This window comes from Scyliorhinus torazame, chromosome 1, assembly GCF_047496885.1.
Source record: "Scyliorhinus torazame isolate Kashiwa2021f chromosome 1, sScyTor2.1, whole genome shotgun sequence".
NCBI classification, from domain to species: Eukaryota; Metazoa; Chordata; class Chondrichthyes; order Carcharhiniformes; family Scyliorhinidae; genus Scyliorhinus; species Scyliorhinus torazame.
In genome coordinates, this window is record NC_092707.1 from 326,400,856 (window position 1) to 326,423,509 (window position 22,654).

Genomic DNA, 22,654 nt, shown 5'->3' on the forward strand with positions numbered 1-22,654 from the left:
AGAATTCAGAATGTCTAATTCACCTCACAGCACGTCTTTCGGGACTTGTGGGAGGAAACCGGAGCACCCGGAGGAAGCCCACATAGTCATGAGGAGAATGTGCAGACTCCGCAAAGACAGTGCCCCAAGCCCGGAATCGAACCTGGGACCCTGGCGCTGTGAAGAAACAGTGCTAACCACTGTATTCTGCCAAGTCAAGTTTGATCATCGAACCTGCAGTCCCCACTCTCATCCAAAAAAGCTGAAAGAACCTCAAACCTGCCTTCTGGGTCCGCTTACCTGCTTCACTTTGCAGTCACACCCTCCTGTTCCGGACCACCGATCCAATCAGAAAACCTATCCTAAAGGGTGTGACTTCCTCCTGGTACAAGGTATCTAGGAAACCTTCCCTGTCCCTGATGTTTTGCAGTGTCTGTAGCTCTGCTTTCAGTTCAACGACTGAGCTGAAACTCCTCAAACTGCAGGCATTTACTGCAGATGCGTTTGTCCTGGATCATACTGGAATCCAGGAATACCCACATTCTGCAGTCACCGCAAATCATCTGCCCTGTCAATCTGGATGCATTTTAATGAACTAATTATTTAATTGTTAACTTTCCCCTTATGTCTTATTTAGTATCTCTCCTTACCACCACTTATTGTAGTCATTTAAAGCCTTAGTAATAATACAGACCTGTATCACGAAAAAATATTTTAGAGGGCAGTTACTCACCAGCCAATTAACTTATGGCTTTCCTGTGAAGTCTCTGTTGTGCTCTCTTGCTGAAGTCTCACTATTTAACCTTTGTCTTGCTGTGTTCTTTCTCACACTCCCTTCTGAAAACTGTTATAACACGTACTCCACCCAAAATGCACCTCCCCTCAAAGAGGTTCAGGGTGGCTTTAAGTAGCTCAGTTAGCTTGAAGTAGTAGTAGTGTTGCACAAACTTGGGCTCCCAACTGAGACTTGCAACCATTTGACAGCATATTGAACGCTGGCTGCAGTTAAGCAGGCAGTGTTAAGTTTACATGTCACCTGTAAGGGAAGCAGTGGGTACAGCTTCATTAGACATTGTGGCACCTGTGCTTGTTTTCGGGCGCTATCCAATTTTAAGGCCAATTAATTTTAATATCAAGAGTGTTAATTACTGAATGTAGGAAGGGAAAATAGACGCAACATGAATGTTGGTGAAATAGCTCAGGATGGAACTGAATGAGACCTAGAAGATCTAGCAGCACTGACGCAAAACATGTCCAATCAAACAAAGCAGCAATCGACAAAACCATTGGAATGTTGAAACAGTAAATTCTAAGTCGGAACAGAGCAGATTGTGGCTCTCGCCAGACCACACCTTAAGTTCCACATCCTGATGTGATTATTTGGGTACTGGAGGCAATAATATTACCTTACCAAAACCATAACAAAATTCTACCCTGCAGAGAGCGATTGTTGTTTGCAATAAACATTCAGATGTAGCTGTAAACCCCTGGAATTAGGGAAAATGCAATGGAATGTTGCTGCAAAAAATGGTATGAGTTTTCTGGATTAATTAAGGTATCCTTTATTATTTTATGACCTTGTGTTAAATGTTAATGAACCTCCCAAGTATGTTGTTGAATTTGAGCTCAAAGCACTATGTCGCCTATTGGTAATATCTGGTTTCCTAGTTCACAAGTTCCTATTCTCAGCCAGGCCATAGTGTCTAATCGATAGGAGCTAGGTGCTTTCCTGCCATACAGAAGGGAAGTTTTATTACTATTCATTCTCCAGGACATAGAAGGTAAAGCCGCTATTTATTTACAATCCTTTTCTGTCCAGAGAACGTGAGAGTGGATCTTTTTGAGTCATTGTTCATCCCAAAACAGTGCATCCACAATGCATTTACACAGGGAGTTCCAGGACTTTGATCCAATGATCATTAAGGTTCAGTGTTGTATGTCTTGAGTCAAGGTGGTATATGATTGGAAGGTGAACTTGGAGGTTATGGTGTTCCCAAGATATTGCTGCTCAGGTGGTGGCACAGATCATGGTGCCAGTAGCTGCTGTCAAGAGTAAACTCAATGGTCTGGATGAGGTTCCATTTCCAAAATCCATGCATAGAATCATAGTGGGCACGATTATCTGGCTCGTTATGCTCTCGCTCAAGCGTAAAAAGGCCGGTGAATAGTGGGAGATGCCAAAAACGATGTCTGCGCCTGGTGCTAAACAGTTTGTGATACAACCGCCCCACTCCCATAGGCGAAATCGGGATCTCGCTGTAGCGTGGCGAGAAAGCAATTATCACCACTTAAGCCCCACTTCCATGCAATCAACGAGAGCAGCCCCATATCCAACGGCCTCCTGTCATTCAACGGCTGCCCCATCAAGTGCTCACGCTGGCGCCGATTAGTACTCCTTTTGAAAAACGTGAACTTGGCGGAAGGGCTTCTGTGGGGAACCGAAGAGTTGAATAGCCATCTTTGCTCACAGGCAAAGAGTCCGGGGGTGTTGGGCTTGCCATCCCGGTGCTCGATGGGGAGTGGGGTGGGGAAGCTCCGCTGGGGGTGTGGGGACCCTCCACAAGGGTAGGCCACCATGGGGGGGTGGGGGGGGAGGCGTGGGGGGCAACCGCTCATGGCACCGCCATGCCAAACCCTGGATTGTGTGTAACCGTTCCGGGGGCAACCCTTGTCCCTGCCCGACTGATCACCCGTAACCCCCACCAACTGCTGAGGCCCCTGCTGATAGGGAATTGGCAATCGTGGTTAAGTGAGCACTTCACAGATGCCAAGTGGATTCCCGAGGGTTGGCAGGTCATGTAGCATGTGGGAGCCATTACCTAGCATCCCAATCGTATCCTGATGCCTGGACACTGTGCTTGAACAATGCGGGAGGCAGTACCACACACCAACATCCGGACACCCAGGGGATGGGACACAGCTCTGGGGACATGTCCACGCAAAAAGTAGTTTAATGTGCTGTGCAATACCCCACCCCCTCCCCCAGTGCCCTCAGTGATCCTCAACGTGCCGGCCCTCTTAGCTCTACCACTGCGTCCAGGTTTTCCCCGGATGCACATCTGAGGTGGCTGGCAGCTGTCGACCTCACCACGTGGCCTTAGATGCCCCTGGGGCCGGAGGGCCCTGGCTCACTTGTTGGCGGCACATGCATTTGTCCCGTGTGCCGACTGTGAGATGCGGCCTTATCAGAAGGGTGGAACTTTGTGGAGTTGGTGCCCACCATCGCCATCACTCCATGGGACAGGTCCGGGTTGGCACTCAACGCCCCTTCCTCCCAATCCATGCCCTTAGGGGCCTGTGGTGAACCTTTGGATGGAGGAGCAGCTGGTTCGAGCCCTGACTGCCTCTGCATCACCTGGCTCTGCCAGCCCTGTCGGCTCCCCATTGTCTGCACCATAGTGGGGACGCCCGCGGCGATGCTCCTCAGTGTCTGGAACAAGCTCTGCCGCATCTTGGCCATGCCATCTGAGAGTGGAACATGTCCTGCAGAACCTTATCAAGGTTGGCCTGGTACTGGGTGACATCCCCCAGTGAGGTGGTCATTCTGTCGAGGCCTTCACCGACTGCATGGCGCCTTGGACACCTTCACTCATGGTGCCGACATCGTGCACCAGGCTCTCCACTGCAGTCGCCACCCTAGCAGTGTTGGCCTCGGTGCCACATATTGTCAACGCCCTCTCCTGCGCCGTAACCTCTAGGACTCCTTCAAGCGGCTATGGATCTGTTGGAGCGATGCTGACACCTCTCTCTGAATGTCCCGGATGCTCCCTATTGTCTGCATTAGCTCCGGGTAACCCACTTCCAAAGACTCAGCATCAGGCTGGGACCCAGCTGGGTCCTGGGAGACAGCAGCCCTCCGACTGCTGCCTCGCATGGTGGTTGCTGTCTCTACCTGATGTGCATGATCAGCAGTGCGGTGCTCACCAGATTGTGCCCCAGTTGCCTGTCCACTAACATTTCCCATCAAGGTGCGTGTACCTGCGCTGATGGGAGTGTCGTGACTACAATGGCAATCCTGGAGTTCTCCTCTGAAGTGTTCTCCTCTGAGTCAGGAGAGGGGGTCGGCCGGGATGGTCCAGCTCCGTCGGCTGGAGGACCTTTGGGAGAATAGACATGTGGTCAGAGGGAGGGATGGGTCAGTCAATCAGTCAGTAAGACAATCAGTACTACGTTTGACAGGTCCTCCGGGTAGAGCCCAGTGGTTCCCCAGCTCTGCGCCGTTCGCCAGCAATCCGCATGGGTGACCGATCTATCCTCGACCATCCCGGTCACCTCCAGGCCCGATCCTCGAAGGAGGTAAGGGTTCTTATGTCCGGCATCCCACCGCCAGTCTGGGCCCTCTCCCGCTAATTATAGGAGAGCTTTTCCTGAGGAGACAGAGAGGATATCATTAGCCACTCGTGTGGTTCACAGTGGTAGGAGAGGGGGGGGGGTGAGTTCGGGTGGGGGGATTGTGGGTGGGGGAGGGAAGGCTGGGGGATCGCTTGGGGAGTTGGGGGGGTGGTTGCCTCCTTGGCCGGGGGTGGGGGGGAAGAGTCTTGGTGTCTACTCACTCGTTGATGTTCTTCCTGCACTGCTAGCCAGTCCTCTTCGTCCTATTACTTGAGCTTATGGCCGCCATGACCTCATCCCAGTCAGCACTGGCTGCCTTGTGGCTCACCCTCTTGGATCCCCGGGGGAAACAGGTCATCCCTCCTGGCCTCCACCGCGTCCAGGAGCCTCCCCAGGTCAGCATCCCCGAATCTTGGGGCCGGTCCCCCGGGCGCCATTGTTGCGGGCTGGCTGGGGTTGGGTGAGCAAGTGCAGTACAAGTGCTGCTCGACCTTGTTAGCGGGGGGTTGGCGAGCATGATGCCGGTGAATCAGCTGGCGAGCCGTTATTTGCGGCAAGAAGCCCGTGGGGCCTCGTTAAATTAGCATTGAACTGCCTTGCCGGCCTCGCTGGGCCGAGCGCCAGGAAGCTCGCTGCATTTCCCGCTCGCTACCACACTTCGAAATTGCTCCAGGGAATTGCGCCCATAGTATCTGTACTGTGCAGAAGGAGGCCATTCGGCCCATCTAGCCTCACTGACTCTCGAAAAGAGCACCCCACCCCAGCCCATTCCCCTGTCTATCTCCAAAACCTCACCTAACCTGAACTGAGGGGCAATTTCATCATAGCCAATCCACCTAACCTGCACATCTTTAGACTGCGGGAGCACCCAGAGGAAATCCACAGAAACACAGGGAGAAAGTGAAAACTCCGCACAGGCTAGAATTAATCCTGGGTCCCTGGCGCTGTGATGCATCAGCACTAACCACCGTGCCACCCCACTTAGATACATTTTGAATTGAAGCAGTTATAATTCATCACCACCGATGCCGCCAAGTGATACAACTGCATCGAGGGCAGAATTTTACAGCCCCTTTGTGGTGGGCCAGGACCAGAAAAATCCCACCGGTGGGGAGGGGGATAAAATTCTACCCCAAGTGTTCGACTTAACAGACTGTTGGAAGGTGGCAAACTCTCTTTAAAGTGGAAGTAAAGGTTTCATTCGTTTTTGATAAATTAACATTTTTTGATGTTTGCTTATCGATGTATTCCATCATGTACTGTGTTTGTTATCACCTACTGCCATCATCTAAGATCAGGTGGAACTGTGTTTTCACGAGTCTCACATCACAGGCGGTTATTTCCGTTTTGTACCAAGAGTTATCAGGCGTGGGGACAAGGAAGAGGTTATTATCATGCAGAAGGATCATCCAATAAATAATATAATATAATAATCACTTATTGTCACAAGTAGGCTTCAATGAAGTTACTGTGAAAAGCCCCTAGTCGCCACATTCCGGCGCCTGTTCGGGGAGGCTGGGGCGGGAATTGAACCCGCGCTGCTGGCCTTGTTCTGCATTACAAGCCAAATGTTTAGCCCACTGTGCTAAACCAGCCCCTAAAGCAAAACGTATTAGGCTAGGAGTCTATTTTCAATCATGTCCAAAGCAATGTTCTTGGTGGGTCTTTTAAAACACAAAACTTGTTTTTAATCTGTGAAAGGATGATTAGTTCTGGCCTCCAGTCCAACCTCTTAAATGCTTGTGTGCATAAGGTACGAGTTGCTGATTCTTTGCGCTTGAGCTAATAATCTTTGTCCCAAAGATTAAAGCAGGTTTTAAATTGACAGCCGTTAGCTAAGAGGACTTCATTAAAATTTCCAAGATCAAAGCAAGCTAATCCATTTTGTTTTGAGGGAAAAACTGTCAAATGGGTTATTTTGACAGGGTCAAATTAGATGACATTAGTCCATTGTGATTACATTGTTACCAAATAGCTGCACCTTGTATATGTTTTTATTTGGTCACTGAAAGAAACTTTCTCTCCAATAATTAATTCAGTACTCCTCATTTGCTAAAATAATGGGCGGGATTCTCTGATCCTGAGGCTAAGTGTTGACGTCGTCGTAAACTCCGTTGCGTTTCTTGACGGCGTCAGGAGCAGCGATTCTGGAGCATGGCACTAGAGCGACCCACGCCGCTCCAGCTGCCGATCCCCGGCGTCAGATGGGCGACTCGGATCTGCACATGTGTAGTGGGACCGGCGCCAATGCGCGCATGCGCAGTGGCTCCCTTCTCCGCGCTGGCCCCGACACAACATGGCGTAGGGCTACAGAGGCCGGCAGAGAATAAAAGAGTCTCCCAGCCCGAGAGGCTGGCCTGCCGATCGTGGGCCAGGCCACAGTGGAACCCCCCCTCCCCCCCCCCCCCCACCCCCCCCACCCCAACCAGGCTGCCCCCTGATGCATGCACGCCGAGATCCTGCCGGGTAAGAGTGTGAACGGCGCCGGCGGGACTCTGCTTTTATTTGCGTGGCTGCTCGGCTCATCCCGGGCGGAGAATCGCCGGGGGGGGGGGGGGCCGTGTAGAGCGGCTCCCGACTGGTGCCGCACCGGCCACGCCGGCGTCCTGGAGATTCTCCGGCCCAGCTTGGGCTGAGAGAATCCCGCCCAATATACTCTTCATTTACTCATGATAAAATGTATTTATTTGCACTGAATTTTTAGATAAACCACCAAGATTGGTAGGTTATAACCAAAATATTGTGCTGCCTTTTGATAGCTACGTTTAGGTAGGCAGGTCAAAAAAGGTTAATTTCCTCGTCAATATCAATCTTAATTGAACTCTATGGCGATGATAAGTATTAATGTATTGTGGAGCTGTGCTCCCAATCTGAATCATATTAAAGAAAGAGGGGATTTCATTTCCACCTCTGAGGAGGACAGGAGACAAAAGTGAATAGGAGAATTACATGTGAGGAGCTCCTGATGTCTTCTTGATATGCTGCATGTGACATGTAAGGAGTTGGGGTACATTCATGGTGATCTTTTCAGTTACAAGCTGATAAAGGAAAAGGGACAACATGACTTTCCCAAATGCCGCCATTCAAATAAATGTAAAAGGAGAATCTGACCCCATCAATAGGCCTCTCCAATCCAAATTAACTGCAGCTGTAACCTGAAATCATGAACAAAATGTATTACTACAATTGTATTAAAAATGCTTTATTTTCTTTTGAAGCAGCAGAATGTGATATTTTATTTACGGTTGTGATATAATCTGGTCAAAAATGTTTTTTTTCTATGCGCATTGTGTCATTGGTTTTATAAACTCATAATTTGATCAGTAATGACCTGTGTTTTGTTCCTTGTTTTATTTAATTTATTAATCGGGTAAAGTATAATTTGGATTTTGCTCTTAAGTGTGTTTTTGTTACTGTTTTGAGCAATGGTCTCTGTGGACATCCACAGTGACGTTTTGAGGTAGTTTCAGAATAACCTGTAAAACACACTTTCAGGGGAATCATTGAAGAAATGAGAAGAATATGTAAGTGCAGTTTCTAAATTCTGACCAATTCCACACGGTACTCTCAAATTAAACTTAAAGTCAGACGTTTGGGGGTAGCAAATTGGTCTGCATTGATCCCATTTTTCAGGAGTAAGATGGGATGAATACTATCAATTTAGCAGTGATATGGGTTACACCCAATCTGAGCAGACATTGGTCCCACTGCCATACTCATGGGGCTCACTCCTTCAGTGTTTGGCCTTTTGAATATGGAAATTTGGGGTCTAACACTTGGGAAAGAACTCCTTTGATAAATTCTGCCCCATCCACAGTTCTTTGGGTCACCAATGACAAGTATTAAATGCTTTTTTTTCCTAAGAAACGACAAGAGTTGATCAGTTATCTATCAGTCCCTTTCAACCACACCCTCCCTCGCTGCCTCAGCTGGTATTGGAATTGAACCCGCGCTACTGGCCTTCCTCTGCATCACAAACCAGCTGTCTATGATGCAGTACATGCAGTCAATGATTCCCCTGAAAGCGTGGGCAGCACGGTAGCATAGTGGTTAGCACAATGGCTTCACAGTGCCAAGGTCCCAGGTTCTATTCTCGGCTTGGGTCACTGTCTGTGTGGAGTCTGCACATCCTCCCCGTGTGTGCGTGGGTTTCCTCCGGGTCCTCCGGTTTCCTCCCACAGTCCAAAGATGTGCAGGGGTAGGTGGATTGGCCATGATAAATTGCCCTTAGTGTCCAAAAAAAAGGTAAGGTGGGGTTACGGGGATAGGGTGGAAGTGTGGGGATAGGGTGGAGGTGTGGGCTTAGGTAGGGTGCTCTTTCCAAGGGCCGGTGCAGACCCAATGGGCCAAATGGCCTCCTTCTGCACTATAAATTCTGTGATGCTGTAGCCAAGTCAACTAAACTGGTGAGCTAAACCGGCCCCCAGGTTAATCATGGCAACTTTACCTTTTCACCTTTATCCTCATTGCCACGGCACAAACACGAGGGAGGCTACCAGCTAGGCATGCCACCCAAAATTGATGGCTCCCGTTGGGTGAGCTGCTTGTCAAGGCACAACCCAGTTATTCAGCTGAAATAGGGTTACTAAATTCCCTGGTCTCTTGCTTCAAGCGAATGGAGTCTGGACTCAAAATTCGAATTGGACTCGTTTCTACTCCCTTTGATATTTTATTATGAAAATATATTGTATAAGGATTACAATTGCAATGATAATGATTTTCTGAGCAGTTAATTTTAGTTTACCAGAACAGAAGGATGTGTAAAGGAGGTAATGACAGTAAAGAATAGTATCTGAAACAGGAGATGGAACTCACTGTCCTAGATGCAAACGCAATTAAAGTGGTTAAAAGGGAAGTAGATAATTAATGGTGTTAAGGGAACTAGAGATTTGGGATTTAAATGCGTGCCATGGCTATCAAAGAGGGTGAAGCAGGTTTAAAGGGGTGAATGGTTTTCTCCTGTTCTAAAGTAGTGTTGTTTCATGGGTAATACTAGCAACCCACAGGTGTGCCTGTGGCAATACTATTTTAGCCACTGCGCTAATTAGTACAAAACGCCTTGTGCACAATACAGGTAAACAACAATAAAAACAAATTCATGCCTTAAAGCTGGTTTACTGCTCAGTTGTTAAACATGCCAGTGAAAGTCAGTTGCGTGTAAAAAAAAAAAAAAAAAAAAATTTAAAAATTGGTATCCATGACAAAATAAATTGACCTTTCAATTGGGTAATTGCACCATTTTTGCCTTTTTTAACCTACTGTAAATATGGCAATCAATGAGGTTGCCCTTCTTTCTTTGGATATCAATATTATATTGCTCAGAGTCGCCAGGTATCAAATGATACCACCACAAGGTTCAACCGGATACCGATCAAAGAGCCAAACGCCAGTTAGTTAGTTCAAGATCAAGGGTACTTTATTTACACACACAATTATCATGCAACATAAACACTTTTAGTTAACTACACCTATCAACTATGACAACCTGTACTTAACTTCAGGCACCCGGCTTAGGTCAGAGGAACAGTGGCCGTTGTTCGAATCTGGGTCTATCAGGTCTGGAGAAGTAACTGCTGCTCAGCTGGGCTCATCCGTCTGGTAGCGGGCATTGAACTTGAACTTGCTTCTGGTGGTGCTGCAATTGGAAGTAGACGTTGCCGGAGCGCCAGGACCAAGAGAGGCCGAACACATGGTGGTCTCTCTCTTTATCCTTGGGGGTTTTCTGCTCTTATGAGCGATCCTTCAGTTTGGACCCCACTAATTGGGTAATTCCTGATCACTGGATTTGATTTGGACCAATAAAGGGGCGGATGCCTTGATGGCTGGGCGTGTCCTAAGTGGGCATCGACCCTGCTGTTTACGCTTCCTGAGTACAGGAAGTGGCGCCGAAATGTCTGGGATTGTATCGGTCGCTCAAGTATCAGTCCTTTTCGATACCGTCTGGATTGTTCGCTCACAAATATACATTCAGGCTCTGAGCCTGCCTGAACCTTGCATTGTCCAATTTTCCCGTTATGCTTTGCAACCGTCCATGTTCCTTATTGTAAGTGGCCATCCCAGGTGGCTGCAGTCCGTCCTCTTGATCCTCAATGCGAAGCGTGAAGGATCACACTACTGAATCTTCTCCTGTTCTCTGACATGCCGGGTACCCTCAATCAAGGACAGGTTCTATCCTACTCTGTCCTATGGGTCGAAACATTAACAAAGTTTTCCCTAATACAACACATACCTCTAAAAATTCTAAGGGCGCACTATAACATTCAAACATACATTTTAGTCTCTTTACACAAAAAAGGGGGGAACCTCTAACTGTCTTTAACTAAACTACACTCATGCTGCCATCTAATAACCAAAGAACTTATTACAATACAAAATAAACAATAGCAGCATCACATTCCTATTTAACACTAATGTCAATTCACAGAGAAAGTAACTTTATTAAAAAACAAACTTTATTAGGGAGGAAAAGTTCAGAGTGTGGGGTTTGCTGGAGTCCGAGGAAAGGGGCTCTGAGTGTGTATACTGGAGGGCGGGAGGCTCTCCTTCGCCATTTCCGAAGTCTGATCGTTTGGATGACACTGCAAAGTATAGCTATGACCAATAGGGCTTCTACTGTGTACGAAAGGGAGTACCATTTTATGATATTATCACACCATGTGGAGGTATCAGTGGTTGTGTCTCTGTGTGGTGTAGTGTCCGGGCTAGGGGTATCGTGTTGGGTGGTCATGTTTAGGGCCAGTGTGGTGAGGGGTGTAGGGTCCGCTAACGCGCGCAACTGTATTGATCCAACGACGATCATGATGCAGATCATCAGGTTCGTCTTCATCTTGTCTGTATCTTCCTCTGTCTTCTGGTATATTCGTATCGTCCTGGGGGTACAAGCATAACATCTGTTATTATCTTATTGCTTAATATCTCGCCTGTCTGTCTGTTTCTCCTTAACGTCAATTTCCCATTTAGAATCGTCACCATTTGTGACTGCCTCATTTTATTAAAAAAAAAACATTTGGGAGACAAGACATCCGAAAAAAATTCTGTCACAGTGCAAGCTCTCTCGCAGCCTGTGTTTGATGGGCTGAGCGGGCGGCCAATTTCTCCGTCCAGTGCAAACTCGTTTCAACCAGGTGTTTGAACATGTAAATAGCAGGCGGGGGTCAGCAACTGAAGGGTCGCCAGAAAGGGGACAAAAGTTGTGGCAAAAGTGCATTCTTTAAAACACAGTTGTAAAAAGAACAGCAAAAGAGTTTTGAAAATAATTCTCCAAATGGGGTGCGTATGAGTTGCGGCAGGGCAAGAATGGGTGGAATCCCGGGTAGAGCGGTGATCAGTGTTGTTGCTCCACTACCCGAGCTTGGCTGACCAAATACATAGGGGGTCCTCAGGCAGGGCGGGGATAAGTGCCGTTACTCCACTGCCTGAGTGACATTCCAGGAACGGTAAGAATTTGAGCAGATATGGACTTCAGCAAACTTGTGCCTTTAACTGCCACGTGGCGTCAGAGGAGTAATCATAACTATCAAGTAATTTTGGTGAGATCGACAAACAAAATCATACAAGAGAGAGAACATTCAACATTAAAAACAACAGCAAACTTGTGCCTTTAACTGCCACGTGGCGTCAGAGGAGTAATCATAACTATCAAGTAATTTTGGTGAGATCGACAAACAAAATCATACAAGAGAGAGAACATTCAACATTAAAAACAAAAGTAAAGAAGAAAGCGGTCAGGTTCCATCAGGGAGTAGGACACCGTAAATCTCAATCGGTTCCTTTCTCTCATCATCTGGACACCGCAAGGTTCCATTCCAAAAAGGGTCTCAAAGGGGTTAGCATGGTGGGAGTCAGACTCTGAGTCATTACCATCTCCCGGTTGCCAAACTCGTGCCTGGAGTTTCAGTGCCAATTTGGTGTGGGCCGATGTGAGGTCCATCTCGTCGTTCCGTGTCCGACGACCGGAATTGTCGCGGTGCCAATGTTTCGTATTCTGTAGGGCAAGGGGGGGTGTCACTATCGTCGGGTGGCGGATCAGGTTCTCGTAACGGCAAATAGATTGTGTACGAGGTGCCGAACATATCGTGGTCGGTATCACTGGGGCTGTAGTGACTGGCGTCTGGTCTGTGTTCGGGAGTATCAAGGGCGTCCGTTGTGCTGTCGCTATCGCTCGCGTCCAAATCAAATGGGAGGGTGAAATTGGACACTGGGGGCGGAGTCAAGGTCGTGTCTGTGGACGTGCTGTCCTGGCTGGGGCGGGTTGTCAGTGGGCGGGTCTCTGTTGTCTGCCATCGCCAATGAGAGGTAGTGTGAGTGGCTGCACTGTGTTCCATAAACCTTAAGCTGATTTATATGGAACCATCCTGATTTTCCATTAGGATATGGGATCTTGTAAACTGAGGGGCTTACTTTATCGGAAATTGAGTAGGTGCCTGCAAATTTAGGGGAGAGGAATGAACTAGGATTGTACAGGGAGATCATGACTTGCTGTCTGACTGTATACTCTGTTGGGTGTACTGTCTTATCAAAACAGCCCTTACTCTGCTTCCGTCTAGCGCCTAGTCGAACAGCTGCAGCGAGCTGTGCCGCTTTAATATTCTCCATGTTTTGCACGCTTTTTCGTGGGTAAGGGCGGTGACTGCGGGGCTGGCCAAATCAAGTCCAAATAAGTACTCGGCACCCTTCATGGGTCGTCCTGTCATGAGGGTATGGGGGGTGTATCCTGTCGAACTCGACACCGTATTTCTAATTGAAGTGGGAAATGGTTCAGAAGGGCACTTGGCACAGAAGATGGCTGCCTGACACACAAGATGGAGACACAGAGAATAAAGCAGACATAACTGATGCCTGGAGCCCAGCGGGGTGCCAGTGGGACAGATGGGAACAGATCCAGGACAAAGGGAGCCAGACAGGAAGATTAAGAAATACATAAATGCGGGACACCACTTGAATAAAGCTGACTTCAGCCAAGGTGTACACAATGATATGCTAATACGAATGTCTTGGGCTATTTCCTAAAACAAAGGGACAATCGATACTGCTTTCCTGCTGCTACCTGTAACCTGTAAAACCTCTTTAACTATAACCATGTGTAAATGGCAAAACACTTACAAATAGCGATGTTACAAATAGCGATGTACAATCTATAAAATGTTTAAAGATAACAAGGTGATAATTGTTTTGTATCTGGGCTCATTGTGAACTCAAAGTATAAAATGAATAACTGCCATTCAAACCACGAGAAATGTTGGCTACTGTACCGCGGGGTACGTACGCTTTCTCCCGAAGCTTTGTGTAACAATAAGCTGCACTGATTGAACACAGTAAGTCTGACTCCCAAAGTGGTTGATTTTTCCACAACATAATAAACATCAGTGCGAATGGGAGCACTGTGTCCCATGCCGTATTATGCTGCTGTACCATCTTCCTAAGTATTGCCTTTAGGGCCCAATTAATGCGTTCCACAATGCCGCTGGACTGCGGGTGATAGGCAATGTGAAACTTCTGTTTTATGCCAAAAATCGGCAGGATATTTTTCTTGACTCTGCCTGTGAAGTGCGAACCTTGGTCCGAGTCAATACTACAGGGGAGTCCCCATCTAGTGAAAATGTGCTCATTTAAAATTTTTGCCGTGGCTTTGGTCGTGTTCTTGAAGGGAATGCTTTTACCCATTTTGTGAATGTGTCGATGACGACCAACACATATTTGAATCCATTCCTGCAGCGGGGGAGGGGACCAATATAGTCTAACTGCAAGTTCGTCCATGGGCCGTTAACAGTGCGGGTATGTCTTAGCTGACCTTTCTTTGCATATCTGTCTGGGTTGTTCTGGGTGAAAATCAAACAATTCTCAATGTAATGGGTTACGTCGGTTTTTAAATCGGGCCACCAGCAGAGAGGTCTGAGGTGGGCAAGGGTGGATTCTATCCCTTGGTGTCCGTGTCTGTCGTGGAATTGGCAAATAATCTGGTCCCTATCCTGGGTGGGGACTACATAAATACCATCCTTTAAAACAATTCCCTCATGGATTGTTAAAGTAAGTTTAGGGAGCTGGGAAGTCTCCAGGGGCTGGTTTAGCACACTGGGCTAAAGAGCTGGCTTTTAAAGCAGACCAAGGCAGGCCAGCAGCACGGTTCGATTCCCGTACCAGCCTCCCCGAACAGACGCCGGAATGTGGCGACTAGGGGCTTTTCACAGTAACTTCATTTGAAGCCTACTTGTGACAATAAGCGATTTTCATTTCATTTTAAAATCTCCTTTAGTGACTCATCGTCTTTTTGTGCCTGGGCTAAATCTTGAATGTTGGTCTGTGAGACCTGGACCGCGTCTATTGGGGCACTCTCGGTGGGGGTTGCCAAAAGTGGCCGTGTCGTGAGCCTGCTTTCGCTAGGGCGTCTGCTTTCACATTACCGGGTGGGGAGGAACGATGGTGGCTTCTAACTTTTATGATTCCGTATTTTCTACCTTTCGCTGTCTGAAGAATGTGTTTTAGTAATGGCGCTGAGGGTAGGGGTTTTCCGTCGGCTGATATAAATCCTCTAGATTCCCGCAGGAGCAGGAATTCTGTCAAGCTGTTGCAGACGTACAAACTGTCTGAATATATGTCTGCTGGGGTCAGGAACGAATCTGGGTGCTGCACAATGTAAGCAATGGCTGCTAACTTGGCTGCCTGCGAACCTAAATGTCCAGGCAGTTTTAATGAGATTTCCTGTAAAGCGCGTCCCTGCCGTCCTCTACATAAATTCCACATCCTGTGATCCTTTTTCCATCTAGAAATGTGGAGGAGCCATCTACATAAATTTTTAGAGCTTTGTCTGTGGGCTGGGTTGTCTGTGGTCGAATGCCTGTCTTTTTCGGCACCGATTTGGGAACAAAGGGGCCTGTGCTGTGCTTGGCTGCATTGATCTCGCACTCATGTGGGATCCCTGCATAGTGTAAATTGTTGGTCAGAAACGTGTGCGTCTTTGTCCGTTTTACCGTAATGTCGCGTCCTTGGAGGAGTAGGGTCCAGCGCGCTGCTCGAATTTGGCTTACTGTGCCGTCTTTTAATCTACCATCTAATAAAAGCTGTGTCGGGGTGTGCTCGGTCAAAATGGTTACGGGGTTGAGTCCTGTTATGTATGAGAAGTACTGAACAGCCCAGAAAACTGAGAGCAGGTGCCTTTCGCAGGCTGAAAATTCCTGCTCTACAGGGTCTAAAACTCGTGAGGCATAGGCTATGGGACCTAAGCGATCATGCTTTTCCTGTAGGAGTACGGCCTAAAGGGTTCGGTCGGTGGTCGCTACCTCTATCGCGTATGGGGAGTGTGGGTCTGGGGCTTGCAAAGCGGGAGCTGTGCTTAGGGCGCGTTTCAATGTATCTACGGCATCCTTGAGTTGTGGAAGCCATTTTCATGGGGCCTGTTTCTTAAGGAGCTTGGAAAGTAGGGCTGCTTTTGTGGCGAAACCGTCTATGTGGTTCCTGCAGTAACCGACCAGTCCTAAAAATGACCGGAGTGCTGTAACATTTTGGGGCAAGGGCAATTTTACAATTGAGTCTATCCGTTTCTGTTCTATCTCGCACTTACCATGCGTGATGACAGTACCTAAATAAGTGACCTTTTCCTGGAGAATGTGGGCTTTTTTGGGATTAATTTTGCATCTAATTTCTTTGAGGAGTCCTAATAGTTCCAAAAGAAGCAAAATGTGCTCTTCCCTGATGTCAGTCTTAGGAGCAAGTCATCCACATACTGAACAAGGCATTCAGGTCGGGAAAATGTTGATAATCCGTTTGCCAATTGTCTGTGAAAAATGGAGGGAGAGTTGTGGAAGCCTTGTGGAAGGCACGTCCACATGTACTGTTGTCCGTGGAAAGTGAACGGAAATTTGTACTGGCACGTTTTGCCCAGTGGAATGGACCAAAAGCAAATCTAATGTCCAAAAGACATTGCTAATGTCCAAAATCGTGAAATGTTTTGACTGAAGTCCCTGTTTTAACATGGTCTCGGGATTCGTGGCAACGGCGGGGGCTGCTAACGGAGTCACTTTGTTTAATTCCTTATAATCGATGGTCAGTAGCCATGAACCATCTGGTTTTCTTACGGGCCAAATCGGGGCATTGTTCGTTGAGGCTACGGGCCGAATTACTCCTTGGTTCAATAAACTCTGGATTACTTTGGCTATCTCTCCCTCGGCTTGCTGTGGAAAGCCGTATTATTTCTGGGGCTTAGGATCGGGACCTGTAATATTGACCACTCCTGGGATTTTACCGCAATCGTGCTTGTGTTGAGCAAACGATGCTTTATGTTTTTTCAAGACTTCTCTAACCGTTTTGGCTGTGGTAATGGTTTGTGGATCAAGGGCAGCACGGTAGCATTGTGGATAGCACAATTGCTTCACAGCTCCAGGGTCCCAGGTTCGATTGCCGGCTTGGGTCACTGTCTGTGCGGAGTCTGTACATCCTCCTCGTGTGTGCATGGGTTTCCTCCGGGTGCTCCAGTTTCCTCCACAGTCCAAAGATGTGCAGGTTAGGTGGATTGGCCATGCTAAAATTGCCATTAGTGTCCAAAATTGCCCTTGGGTGTTGGGTGGGGTTACTGCGTTCTGGGTATAGGGTGGAGGTGTGGACCTTTGGTAGGGTGCTCTTTCCAAGAGCCGGTGCAGACTCGATGGGCCGAATGGCCGCCTTCTGCACTGTAAATTCTATGAAACCAGTACTCTCCCACTGAGCTAATCCTGTGTGCGTAGTCTCCTACTGTGCACACAAATTTGCACCGGGTGGCACAGTGGTTAGCACTGCTGCTTCACAGTGCCAGGGACCCGGATTGCATTCCAAACTTAGATGACTGTCTGTGTGGACTCTGTACGTTCTCCCCGTGTCTGTGTGGGTTTCCTCTGGGTGCTCTGATTTCCACTTGCAGTTTAAGTAAATTGGCCACGCTAAATTGTCCCTTAATGTCCAAAGGTTAAAGTGGGGTGATGAGGATAGGGCAGGGAGTGAGTCGAGATTGGGTGATCTTTCAGAGGGTCGGTGCAGATCCAATGGGTCGAATGGCCTGCTTCTGCACTGTAGGGATTCTATTAACTTTTATTCTATTAACTAAATAATAACGAGAGCCACTGTTGTTTTGACAGCAAATTACAGTTCATATATTTCAAGTGTCTAAGTGTCATAGTTCCTTTTCATCTGGTTGTTTATCAGCAAATATGGTGTCCACTAGAATTCTTCACTCTGTGTCTTTATATACATGGTGATCATGCATGGTATTCTGCGTGTTCAGCAATGGACGAAAACTCTGCTAGGAACGAGTTTGAAAAACATGTGGCAATTTGCCTGAACTGAAGCCTAAATTGACAACCACAGGAATGATCTTCATTTTGCAAAAACATACCAACGAGAAAAATCACATGTTCACTGTGTAGCCTGAAGATTGCTGAAGGCTTTCATTGAAAGTATCTGAGAAACTTAAAACCGCAGTTCTGACTGACTGCCTTTCTATGTTCTGAAAGCAATCTTGTGTTACAAGCACTACCCATGTTGTACAACACGTTGGGGAGCAGTACTTTGATGCTGTTTTCCTGACCTGGCGGGTTCTTGCAAATTTGGCCATTTCCAACGGCCAATTCAGGACCAATGCAGGAACTTGACAACTGCTGTGAAGCCTATATATTAGTATAGAAAAGGTTTGGTGTGAATTATAGTAAACTCCCAAGGCAGCACGATGGCGCAGTGGTTAGCACTTCTGCCTCACGGCACTGAGGTCCCAGGTTCGATCCCGGCTCTGGGTCACTGTCTGTGTGGAGTTTGCACATACTCCCTGTGTTTGCGTGAGTTTCGCCCCCACAACTCAAAAGATGTGCATGGTAGGTGGATTGGCCACACTAAATTGCCCCTTAATTGGAAAAAATGAATTGGGCACAATTCTCAATGGTTACATCACAGTGCAGCATTTCATTTTGTGCATCACTATGCTCAGATGCCGAAACCTGTTGCCCCCCCCCCCTCCCACCCGCCACCCAACTTGATTAACTGTTTTAACCTCAGATGATCTTTGGTAGAATCAGAGCCCAGAAAGCCAGCTTCGAAGTAAGATGGTACTATTTGGTTTTTTACTTTTTATTAATAGCCAAGTACTATTGTAAGTTCTGAGAATGAGTCCTATTACTAAACATCCAACAGTTCTTATGTATTCCCTGTCTGAGCTGCTGTGGTGTATGAGAGTGTTGCTGCAATATAAAAGGCAAATAGTAAATTATTTTTTGTAGCATATTCCAACCAGGGTGTTGCCATATTACAATACTTGCAATAATATGTGAATCACCACAAGTTGTTTTTATTTCTCCATTGTGATTGCTATAATGAACATAATAACGCAACAGGAAAATTAACTGTTCAATCCTCCTAAAGACACAGATGGCCAATTTGAACCGATTCCGCAAAAGGAGAGGATGATATCAGCCGGCTGCTATGCGGAGCTGGCTGATGATCCAGGTCTGGCAGAAAAGCTGGAGGGAGGGGAGGGGGGTGGGTGCGCGGCGTCGTCATGCAGTTGGGTCTGCAGCAAGCTGCAGTGTTTTGTTGGGGCCTGATGGAATGTTCCCACAAAACTAAAAGATGAAAATAGGTTCCTTTTTCAACAACTAAAGGCCACTGTCTCGGTCACTTCATGCAGGCAAAAACGGGCAAAACTAGCTCTGTGCCTGGTTGGACCTCACCATTGGAAAAGGGATGTGTTGTGTGTCAGAGGACCCAATTTGCATCTGAAAATGGCCTGCCACCTGATTCAGGAGATACTCCAGCTGTCCATCTATAGAGTCTTACCAAGATGGCAATGATCAGAACACCAATGTAAACAGGGTGATAACTGATCCAACGCCATTACTCAAAGCAGTCCATGCCCGTTAACATTAGCTGGCCAATGTTCAAATCAGCCACAGTGCCTGTTTTGTCCAGTTGAAGAACCCCATGTTATTGGGGACTAATTGCGCAACACAAAGTAAAGACCAGTTATTAGCAGCAGGTTATTTTTGATTTTGAAAGAAGTGTACAAAAGTCCATTTACAAACCTTGGTGAAATAATCAAGTAATAATAATGAAACACTCTTCAGGTGAATAAACATTTGAAGCAAAGATAGTTAAAGGTTCTGGAGAGAAAGCAGGGTAGTGAGATTAGTTCTGGATTGCTCTAGCAAAGAGCAAGTAGAAAAGCAATGCATTGAATAGTCTCCTTCTGTGCTGCATACTTTTATGGCCAGTGGACAGTGGCACAATGGTTAGCATTGCTGCCTCACAGCGCCAGAGAGTGGTCCTGGGTTCAATTCTCACCTCGAGTGACTGTGTGGAGTTTGCACTTTCTCCTGTGTCTGCATGGATTTCCTCTGGTTTCCTCCCACAGATGTGCAGCTTAGGTGAATTGACCACGCTAAATTGCGCCTCAGTGTTCCAACATGTGCAGGATATGGGGATAGGGTGGGGGAGTCTAGGTAAGGTGCTCTTTCAGAGTGTCGGTGTAAAGTTGATGGGCCAAAGTTCTGCACTGTAGGAATTTTATGCATGCCTCAACAGAAGAACTATTAGATTTGTTTGACGTTTGATTGTTGTTTTTTTTTTTAAATCCTTACTACCCTACTTGGAAGTGATGTGAGTTATTTTGTTTAGCACAGTGCAGTTGAGGCACTGTAGCAATGTTCTGGAACTGCAGAAGTGGCTAACTGTGTTCTCATTTTTTTCTCTTCAAAAGGTGGCCACAGCAGTTTCAAACAACACCACGAGAATCTCTGTGATCACTCTCTACAGCTTCAGGAGTGCCCAGATGCAGGGACAGCCTCAGCAATTCCAACACAGCTACCTCAGTCCATCCCCACTACCCCTGACATTGAAAATGCCGAGCTGACTCCCATCCTACCCTTCCTGTTTCTAGGAAATGAGCAGGATGCTCAGGATATAGAAAAAATGCAGCGGATGAATGTTGGCTATATCATTAATGTGACTACCCACCTGCCTCTTTATCATTATGAGCAAGGTATCTTCCGTTACAAACGGCTACCTGCCACTGATAGCAACAAGCAGAATCTCAGGCAATACTTCGAAGAGGCCTTTGAATTCATTGGTAATTTTCTTTTCAGTATATTCCGTTTCTCGCCCCTTTTTTTAATTACGCTGTGCAGTTCAGAAGGTGGTTTGGAAAGTTTGCAGCTCTGAAAGTTTGCTTTAGTGTGACAATTTGCTGCCAAAGTAAGTTACAAGTTGTCAATATTCTGGGATTGTAGACTCTCAACTTGTAAATCTGGAGAATAAATGGACCAGAACATAGTGTGAATGTGACACTGGGCCAAAAATCCAATTGCAGTAAATCTGGAATTCCACCCACCCAACTCTCCCACCCCACCTATATTTAGTTTCCTCTTGAATACAGATTCCCAAGTTGAATCTTTGGTTCTGCTTTATTTCTGACCTCTGAGGGATCAGTTTTCCTTTTTTAACCCAAACAATCACAGGTTTACAAATATGGTAACTATGTTCTCTGGACCAGTGTCACTCTTGCTCCAACAAACAGTCTGTGCGTCCTACTCCTGTGGGAGTGGACTAACACTGTCATATATCAATTTTTGTGGTTGATATTCCTGAGACATAACCGTAATATCCCCCTGTGATCTGAATTGGAGTTGCCTCTTTTGTGAACATGCTTTTTCACTTGCTTTGAGGGCAGATGGAGCAGACACTTGATGAAATGAGGCCTGGTACAGTTCAACAAGTTGCTATATTTCACAAGATTGTTATGAATGGACTTGATAGACAGAATGTTCAAGTAACAGTCCCAACTGGAACCACAGGATCTGTAGCTGACCAGAAACTCTTTGGAAACTGTAGTGGGCTTTGCCATGACCCTTTAACTGACAACACCGAAATGTAGCAGGAACAACACTAGCAGCAGCACCGACAGCCTTCTCCTCGGCCACGTGCCTCTCCATGGTGCAGAGATGCAACTCCAAGAAAGTGAGATCCTCAAACACGAGGGTCTGGAAGTGGAGGATCAGCCCTCCCAACACATGTAAGCACCAGTGCCTTTCACAACAGATTTTGTAGTTTCCTGTTACAAAGCCTCCTTCCCAGGGGGTTCCCGACCAATCAGAGGGTTGGTGAGTATGATGAACCACCAAATCTGTCAAAGTTGGATTTCTAATAAAAGGGATCCCAACAGAGGTCAGGGTGGCTGAACATCTCTTCAGCTTCAGCAACAACCATAATGGAAAGGAGACCCTGGAGTGTTGCCCTAACCTACTCCCCGCAAAGATCCCTCTCTTATCTGGAGATCCATCTGAGGGCCTGAAGTGTGATGATGTTTATAGGCAGAAGTGGTGGCCTTTCCAACCAAGCAGGCTTGCACGAAAGAGCACAAGAAAGTCAACAGTAGGAATAGGCTTTCCCTAGCATAGAGGCAATGCCCCAAAAGGATCCAGGCCCTCAGGAGGTTCTAGACAGGTGAATGGCATGACATTTCCAGGTGTCAAACCACATACTACCATTCCTAGCTTTCTCCTGTGCAGAACACCTCAAGGTAACACACATTATAACTCCACGCGTTCCCCTCTCTGCCGGCACCTCAATTTTCCAACTGAATGGCAAACCGCACACTTACTGGAGGTCAGCCGTCCAGTGATAGACACATTTTGCTGGTAACTAGCAAGTCATGCCCACTTGTTCCCTTGGGAAGGATGTCTTGTTCCAGGACTCACAGATGTCAGCAAGGATCTGCTATGAAAGCCTGAGGTATTAGTGTGTCGTGAGCCTGTGCCTGTAGACACTGTGTTTGGAATCCTGTCTCCTTGGAGATGGATGTCCATCCCTTTTGTCCTGTGGAGCAGCAGGTGGATGAGGAGAAGGCAGTGGGTGCCATTGCTCTTCCTGTTGATGTTGCTTGTATTGCTCGCCTTGCCCCTCATCAAAGGCCAGGCCATTACTGCATACATTCTACTATGCTGCAATGCAGCAAGGACGTTGAGATGAGAACTAAGTGTACTCCTGGGCAGTAACTCTCAAATGTAGAATTTTGCACTCTGGGCCAGATTTTCAACTTTGAGGCTGGAAGTGGGATTTGGGGAGATTTCCTAACATTGTGATCCCACCTCCTACCTAGCATTGTCTGCTGGTACTATTTTCATTTGGCAGAGGCATGGATGGCCTGGAGTCAGGCCTCATCGCCTGTTCATAGAATTTACAGTGCAGAAGGAGGCCATTCGGCCCATAGAGTCTGCACCGGCCCTTGGAAAGCCCACACCTCCTACCTATCCCCATAACCCAGTAACCCCACCTAACCTTTTTTGGACACTAAGGGCAATTTAGCATAGCCAATCCACCTAACCTGCACATCTTT

General features: G+C 47.1%; 1 protein-coding gene across 1 annotated transcript in view; it reads left to right on the forward strand.

Moving 5' to 3' along the window:
- The window catches only part of dusp10 (dual specificity phosphatase 10), a 73,074-nt gene that overhangs the window by 37,261 nt on the left and 13,159 nt on the right, over positions 1 to 22,654 (forward strand). The window contains exon 2 of the mRNA XM_072508312.1: positions 20,021 to 20,389. Coding sequence (XP_072364413.1) covers positions 20,021 to 20,389 — 369 coding nt within the window. The remainder of the gene's footprint in view (positions 1 to 20,020; positions 20,390 to 22,654) is intronic.